Source organism: Pseudopipra pipra, chromosome 6 (assembly GCF_036250125.1).
Source record: "Pseudopipra pipra isolate bDixPip1 chromosome 6, bDixPip1.hap1, whole genome shotgun sequence".
NCBI lineage: Eukaryota > Metazoa > Chordata > Aves > Passeriformes > Pipridae > Pseudopipra > Pseudopipra pipra.
Genome location: NC_087554.1, coordinates 27081026 through 27089894, shown reverse-complemented (window position 1 = coordinate 27089894; position 8869 = coordinate 27081026). Strand labels below are relative to the sequence as shown.

At 40.6% G+C, this 8869-nt stretch overlaps 1 protein-coding gene across 11 annotated transcripts in view; it reads right to left on the bottom strand.

Moving 5' to 3' along the window:
• Positions 1–1869: 1869 nt before the first annotated feature.
• The window catches only part of MGA (MAX dimerization protein MGA), a 64366-nt gene continuing 57366 nt past the window's right edge, over positions 1870–8869 (bottom strand). For all 11 annotated transcript variants that reach the window (XM_064658099.1, XM_064658097.1, XM_064658105.1 and 8 more), the window contains 3 exons: positions 8060–8236; positions 7465–7617; positions 1870–6444 (listed from right to left, as the gene is read on the bottom strand). In XM_064658099.1, the coding sequence (XP_064514169.1) occupies positions 5144–6444; positions 7465–7617; positions 8060–8236 (1631 nt within the window). In that variant the 3' untranslated portion in view covers positions 1870–5143. The remainder of the gene's footprint in view (positions 6445–7464; positions 7618–8059; positions 8237–8869) is intronic.

Here is an 8869-nt window from a genome sequence, read left to right as displayed (position 1 = left end):
CCAGTTATGGAATCATTAAAGAAAGGAGAGGTCTTTGCTTGTGCTTTGTATCACAGGAACCCTGCTGCCAGCAAGGGGCTGTTAGAGAGCAGCCCCACCGAAACAGGGGACAGCAGGGGCATCCCTGCACCAACACAGGTCAGACACCCCAGGCTGCTGGATGGATGCACACAGCCATAGGTCCTGGAGGCCTCACTGGTGACAGGATGTGCTTGCACTGATGAATGTGCTGGAAGATGTGGGACTGGAAGCCTGGGGCAGAAGACCTTCCAGTTGCTTGAAATACTGTACAGGACGTTTTTGCTGGCAGCCTGCAAGGCGAGGCCCAGGTGGCTGGTGAGGAGGACAGACTGAGGCTTTTATCTTCATCAGACAAGTGGAGACTCTAAATCTTCCTAGGAGTAGAATTCTGTTTCAGAATGAAGAGAGGGACACCTCCAAAAGAGCTCTCACCTATCACGGGCCTCCAACTCCCAAGAGACACAAGATGGACAACAAGGGTTGTTGCCATCTGAGGCAACACAATATCCAAATTAACAGGAATAACCAAGTATACAGTGGTGTAATGATGCCTTCTTCGTCTATAGCAGCAGTTAAAAGGGAAATAGACACCGAGCTTAAGTGATAACAAATGGCATCACAATTCCTCTACTACCATGACCCCAAATGACAGTGATTAATTTAGATTGCATTCATTGCTAATTATGGACAAACTGGTCCTGCACAATTTTGGGTTGCATTTATGGACTTAAATCTGACTTTAGAATCAGTTACTGCAAAGCTCCCTGTAACTTTTCATAGTCGACGGAGCTTATTTGTACCATCATCTGTATTTCCAAGAACACAATGAATATGCTAAAAAACACAGGTCCCCAGCACAGATCATGAGACTCTATTGGAAAGTTTTTTCCATTGCAAGCCTGACTGGATGTACCTTATGCTTATATTCCTTTCTATTCCAAGAAGTAACTTTACTCCTTAAAATAAGGAGTAGTGGGATGAGGCCTTGCTGAAGGGTTTCATCAGAAGTTTTCAAAAATACATTGACTCCGTCACCTATTTTTATTCATTTTCTCCTGTGAAATCTGATCTTCCTCTTTAAAAAACAATAAATTCTGCAGTATCTCTTCTCAGGTCTGTACCTCAGACCTCAGGTCTGTGACTTGCTCATTTATAGATGTTTACTATATAACAGAAAATAAAAAAAAAAGCTCAAAACACTCCCCCCCCAAACAAACAAACAAAAAACCCCCACATTTCCAAGTGTGTTATCTCCCACTTAATGGACATAAAAGCAATAGACGGTGACTCATTACAAGCATTTTATCTATTTCTTCTCACAAAGCCTCTCCTCTAACACTTCATTTGAAGGCAGATCTGCAGACCTGTTCCCATTAGGACAGCTCTGGCATTGAACTTCTCTAAAGGAAACAGATACAAAGGATAAATCCAGGTTTGGGGTTAAGGGAGGGCATCTGGAGAGTGCTTTTATGTGCATTTAATCTTTCAGCTGTTGGGGTTTTTTTTCTTTTTATGCCATGATCAAATATTAAGCCCCTTGGCTTCCTGCTCAGGATGCACCTTGGTGAAAATAAAGCCCTTCAATTCCTTTTCTGAATTCAGCAAGTCAAAATCTCTTCTTACAAACAATGATATTTCCTGCATACTGCTCAAGACTAAAGGGAGAAATCTCCTCCAAACTGTCTGATCATTTGAACCAAAACACAGATGTTTGTGCTGCCAAAACTTCTGCCTGAGAGCATACGTGTGTGTCACTTGCTCAGCTCCAGTGCCACATGTCACCAACAGCACATGCCACCACATCATTTCTGCTCCCTCTCCCTCCCTGTAACAAACTTTCAAAGCCAGTTTCTAGTCGACCTTGATTGGTTTATTTTAGTTTTACACTTTGTCCCTCACATACAGTTAAGTGTCTTGTACTGTTAGATTTCTACAAAAATATCAATTTTTCAAAAGCAAAAAAAAGGGAAAGATATATTTTAATATATAAAAGGAAAAAAGCTAAATCTGACATTTCATTATATTCTTAAAAACATTCCAGTCTATTTACAGATGTGTAAAAAACAAAGAAAATCTCCAGGTCTCTTGGTGTAGTGAGAGCGTGCGCCTTGCAGGGGTTTCCTTTGTTCTCTTGATTCCAAAGTCTTCTCAGTAGGTGCCATATTCTATGATTATTGCCACAAATGATAGCATATATAATTTTTAAAAGGTTTGGGAGCTTAAGGGAAGAGCAAAAGAAAGTCATCATTTGAATTCATAGCAAAATATTCATAGCAAAAAACACATGGGACAGTGAAATAAGCAAAAACTGAGAGCATTTTGAACATGCTTTGTTGACTGGTAGAACCCATTCATAGATCCTTCTTGGAACTGCACCAACTACCACCTTTTGCAGCCAAATTGGGGGGCTCTCCTTAGTTAATTTAGTAATCACATTCAGGGGCCAAAAATTTTTGCTGTCACCTTTACACAGTACATTTTTATTGCAGTAAAGTGTTACTTAGTGCCCAATGCCAAGCAATAAATTTGTCACCTTTACACAGTACATTTTTATTGCAGTTAAGTGTTACTTAGTGCCCAATGCCAAGCAATAAATACATCCAGGAATTTTACACTATGTGATAATGAACAGAACATCCTCAAATGTACAGCATTTATTTTAGATCATGTTTGATCAATTATCATGGTAAGTTACAGCCTTCTCTGTCCCAGAGAAAGCACACAATTCTGTGTGCTAATTAAAATCGGCTATTTGGAACCATAAAAGGGTGAGGTACAGAAAGAGGGGTCAGTGATTAGGAATTTAAAAGGAATCACAGCACAGGTCTGGATGCTGTCTCTCACACAGGAGGAATAAGATCTACTGGCAAAACAAACTGCCACAAGTAAAAAAATAAGCAACTTCAGCCTATTGGAAATGCTCAGAACCAGATTCCCAGATAAATAACATTTAAGTGATGTAGTGCTAGTAAACTACTTTAGTTACTCCAGATTTCTACTGGTTTAAAATAAGGTTAAAATTCCTTAATAATAAGCAACGTATGTAAAAGTACTTCCTGGGAATGTAAATCCCCTTTCCTAAGGCATTCAGTGACAACTCTAAGACCCTGCAGGACTCTCATAATGACCTAAACTCTCTTTTCCAAATCACTAATACAGGACTTGTACCAAATATTAAATAATAAATATGCAAAAGGCAACAGAGAGTTGTATGTGACTGCTTTATAACACACTGTTTAGAATGGCCAAGTGAAGAACCTTTTTTATGTAGTCTCTGGAGTAACTTTATGCATATTGAGCTTGAAGGGCTTCTCTCCTATAAGCTCTCCTATATAAGCTAATAAAAGATAAGGAAACACCCAAGATATGTGTATTCCCTGATGGATCTAATGTAGACATGGATCCAGAAAATGCAGCTTACTGAACAGGGCATATGTTTGCTCTGAGTACAAACACTACTCCCTAACTGTGGAAGAACATCACTCACAACACCTGCGCAACCTCAGTGCTGGAAAGATGAAATTCCTGTATTACTGCATCACCAAAGATGGGGCATTTGGAGGGTGGGGGGGATTCCAGCTGCTGTTGCTGGAACAACATGGAATTACATTCCTAAACATAAAGCAAAATGCACCATCAAATTCTGTATAATTTTCAATTGTCATGGCAACATTTTTTACCTTTTTGGAGCAGTTAAGAAGCCCCCCAAGCACACCATATTTACAAACCTGATAGGAAAAGATTGTGTTTACACTCATTAACAAATCCTCTCTCCTAGGCTGAAAACTTCATTTGTCAAGAAAATTATGAAAACAGAAATTGTGTACAAAAATATAAATATCTTTACAGTCTGCAGGCCCTTCATATCCAACAGCTGAGCAGTGAAGAGCATCTACAGGTTATTGAGTAAGCAGTGGTAGAGAAGAATAAAAAATACATCTCATGATTCAATACTGCCCTATTTCCCTGGTAATGAGCATTTTTGTTGACTTTTTTTGCTATACACAGCTTGTGCAAATGCAGTGAGAAACCTCTGAGTACCTTTCCTGAATTCATAAAGAAATGAAAGGTTTGAAAAGCTATACACATATCTTCATATATACATTCACATATACACCTTGCTCACTTATGCTAGGCTACAACAGTCCTGAAAGTGTTCTGTATTTTTCTGAAGCAACACTTGGTATCAACACTCCTAGCCACCACATACATCTTGAAAAATGACAGAAAGAAAAAAACTAGGAACTGGGAAAACACTCAAGCTACTTCAGCATTGTATTTAAAGATGTAGCAATGGGGTGTCCACATTTTCTTTCAACTCTCTGTAGTTTTTCCTTACAGATGTCCATCAAAGGAGGGAGTACTTGTCTGGGAGCAGGAGGTGAAAGTGAGGACAGTTTTATTAAAGTTAACATACTGTCCTACTTCTTATTACACTGGGAAATATATTTTTCTTCCCCAAGCAGTGAGAGTTACAGACATTTATTAAAATTTTCTGTGCATAAGCTCCTAAAACTAATATCTGCTAGAGAACTATCTAGCACCAAAGAAAAAAATCCTTTGCACTTCAGCCCTCTGCACAGTCTGATTTCCCTTCCGCTCAACAACTTTGAGAGTAACTGCAACCTGATTTCTGCACCTTTATCATATTCTGCAAATACTAAAACCACCAAATGTGAACAATGCCATTTCTGCATAGATAATGGTACAAAAACATGTAATCCAGATTTTTTTCCCCAACAAGTAAGTCAGCTGCCTCCCTACTAGAGAGAGAGAAAAAAATCTCTTTCAACAGCCTCAGTTGCTCAGTCCTTTGAAAAACTATTTCTGTGAAGGATCCAATTTTGGGAGGATACCATGTGCCCAGCAATGGTTATAGATCAATTCATTTGTTTTGAGAAAGGGAAGGAGAACATCCAGAATAAAACAGTGAGGTAAAAATACATCAACATGCTGAAGTTTCATAATACTTATCTCTCAGTTTGGGGCCTGCCCCTCAGATGAACAGAGTGTTGATGCCTACAGAAAACAAGTGTTGCCGACAATGGAGGCTGCTGAACAATGACACTGGCTCACACTGCTCCACATCTCCATCCCAGTCTCTGATAAAAAACCCCTTCATTTATTTGCCTGCTGAATTTGAAGGCAAGATCCCAGCAGTATTCAATTTCGTAGCCACAGGTGCTAATGTGGGCATCACTTTGTTATCCTGTCCTTCTTGAAGAGTTGCAGGTAATGAAGTTTTTACCCCACTAGGTGCCAGTTTTCCAACTACAGGTGCCAATAAGGGCATCACTTTATTACTCTGCCCTTCAGAGTCCACTGGCAGACTTGCCACTTTTAAACCCAGTGGTGCCAGCTTGGGCATGGGCCTCCATGAAGTTTCAGCATTACTGGCTTCTGGATTAGCTTTCATCTGCAAAACTGGTGGAGTCACATTAGTGGTATCTGACAAGGTTGTTACAGTTTTGCCATTCCCACCACTGGTTACAGAGAGACTGGAAAGTGGATTCTTCATTTCAGCACCTATCACTATCTTTAAGACATCTGCTTCAGTTGAAGGCTCCCCGGAGATCTTGTCCCCATCACTAAGGTCATCATCTTCCAGGTGCAGCAAGAGAGGGCTTAAAGAGCCACCACCCTCTGGAACTTCAGAAAGGTCCTTAAAACTGCCTCCCAAATGACCAAACTGGAAGGAAGATGCATCTGCAGCAGAGAGATCACTGGCTGTTCCCCGACGAGCCTCTGTATCTTTACGAGAGAAATCTGAGTTGAGAGTGGTGGGCAGTTCTGACATAGCTGAAGCATCGTCGTTCAGCTGCTGATTGAGGAAGGCGATCTCATTGAGCAGCGAAGTGAGGGTTTCATCAGTGTCATCACTTTCCTCAATGCTGCTCAGTATCTCACTTGTATCCAGGTCTGCTTCCTCCATTGCAGATGCTACTTTCCTCAATTCCATTTCTATCCTGGAATCTTTGATCTGCAGCTTACGGAATGGCATTTCTTTAGATTTTAATATTTCTCCTCCAGGATCACTGTCTTTCCTCCTGGCTTGGCTTCCTACAAACTCACCAATGCAGAGCTTTTTGCTGAACGACTCTGAAGGTTCTTTTGTACGTGGTATGTTCCGGAGTTGTGGAAGGCCATCTTTATTTTCAAAGAAAACTTTTGTAGGACCTGTGGCATTTCTTCCATCTCCACCACTGTCTCCTGGACATGGTTTGACTGTTTCTTCTGAAAGGATGCTATCACTCTTCCTAGTTTCAAGAGGCGCTACAGCCAAAGATTTCTCAGAAGCTGGAGTACCTGCAGCTGTTGTCATATTAGAATTTTTGTTTCGGTTCAGGTTTGGATTCATGCTTGCCTCAGCAGCCAGTGATGTTACATTAACAATCTTTGGCATCATGAATGAATCTTCGCTTTCTGCAAAACCACAAAACGCAGCATCCATCAGGATACATGTTAACTGCAAGGTAATTCCTAGTTAAATATAATTTGCCTACTTTCAGGTTGTCCTCAAGTAAACTGCTATTCACAGTTTAAACTGATTACACAGGTTTGGTCAAGTGACTCTTTAACACAGCAACAACTTAATTTTCAACTTGTAGAACAAGACCAAGCTCCACAGCACTTCCTGCCCAGTCCCGTCCTTCAGCAGCCTGGCACAATGCAACTAACAACTAACTGTAATGGTTAAAGTTCTGATGGTGATGCACAAGGAAAAGAGAATGATGATCTTCCCTCTTACTGTTTTTTCATGCTTTGCTTTTATGCTCACATCTTGCATTACTGATTTTGTGCACTACAGAGGAATTTCAGGGACTAAACAATTACTTATTTTCTGCCTCCAAGCAGTGTTATTAGCACTCAGATTTTTCCCAGCCCCAAATCTGAAATTAACTTTCCTTTTTCATTGTGTCCAAATGACTACAGTCAAGCAGAAAGTAGGTGGCTTGATTTAAACACAACAGACAGCAAGCAGCACACTGCTGGCAGGAACCTTCCCATGCCTAGATCCACTACCAGTAAGGGGTCTTGAAAAACAGCTATCCCACAGGCAGCAGAGCTAGCAAGGTACGGGAAGGGGTTATGCCAGAGTAAGAGCCTGGATGGGCAAAGATTTTCAGCAGTCATACCGCCAATGTGCACTGCACCTTCCCCAGGAGGATGCATTACACTAGGGATGCATTTCAGTCTCCACTTATTCTGACTTTGCTGAGGGCAAGGAGGCTCAGTGAGGTGAAGGAAAGTTAAAAAGCTCTCACCTATAATTCCCTAGAAGCCCCTCTAAATGGTTCAAAAAATTTAATAGTGATTTTCTTTGAATACCCGGACAATAATACTTAGCATTACTTCCTAGTGAGAAAACAATTTACCTTCAGTTTTGCAAGGATAATCTACCCTGCATGCAAGCACAGAGATCCATGAAAACAAAGAGTTTACCTGAATGGGGCACCGTAGCTGATACCGCTGTTGAGGGCACTGGATTTCCAGCAACGGTTGACAGTGTAATGGGAATGGTAGAGTTAGTAAGGATTCCTTTTACTTGGACAGGAACTGTTGATCCTGGCAGTTGAATCATCACAGAAGTAATACCTTATGCAAGAAAAGGGGAAGGGGGGTGAGGTGGAAATAAGAACCTTTCAGATACTCAGTTAAGCCTGGAAAATAAGAGCCGTGCACTTCTAGGCAAGACTTTACTTATTATAAGGCTTTACTTATTATAATAACATCTTAAAGTAGTAAAAATAGAAATACAGACTGATTATGCGATTAGGAATTCTTCCCTACGTTTACCTAATTTGTGAACAACAAAAATTTAACATGTTTTACTTACCTGTTGATAAATTGATAGTTTGACTTAATTTCATCAAATCTCTCTTATAAGAGTTGTGTTGTACCTCAGTCAGTTAAGTTGTAAAAAAAACCCCAAAAAATTAAAGCAAAAATTAAGTAACACATTACTTTGTAAATTGCTATGCACATCCATGAACAGCATTATACTGATATTCATTAACATGTTCTCACATGGTCATACCTGGCTGTGCTGTCATGGTAGTACCGACAGCTCGAGGCTTTAACTCAGCTTGCAATAGCGTGGAAGGAACAGCTGCTACCTGTCCTGGGACCAGGGGGCTCTTCAGTGTAAGCACCTGCCCCTGTGGAGTCATGACTACGCTTGCAGCAGTTAGGGTAAGAGAGGCTGAGGAGTCCTCTGTAAAAAAGGAAGTACGCAAAACACCAATTTATTCTGGCATAGCACCCTTGATGGCAAACAGCATCCTGCAATCCAGCATTAAGTACAGTTGTGGAAGCAACTCCAGCTAGAAGGTTTACAAAGCCCAGAATAAAAGCTGCTACAGAAGTTATGCAGGCTCCAGGAACTGCACCTACACAGCTAGAGACAGTTTATACTATCTCTTCATGTAGTGTAACAATCCTAACTCTCCAGACTGGCATCCAGATCAAATATCAGAGCAGTCTGGCTGAAATTACAAAGGGGACTTGGTTCAGTCCAAAGAAAGCAAGGAAGTTCTCTCATTGCATCTGAATTTTGATGCCAAACTTCCCCAGGACTGGACGAACATTAAGCTTGGTAAACCAGAATGACCAGTTGTTTATAAAAGTCCAAGAATACTTCAAGTAAGGTCTACTTAATATTTCCAAAACAAGAAACATCACCAGATCTCCACGGAGTATTACAATTGTACTACCACAAAAGTTTGGATTTCTGTTTTCTTTTGTTCCTTTCTACATTTATGGTGTGAAGGTCTCCATAAATGCTGAACACTCCTCCACCAATTCTCAGCTCCAAAAAAATTCTCAAGTGTCTGACAATTCTGTCATT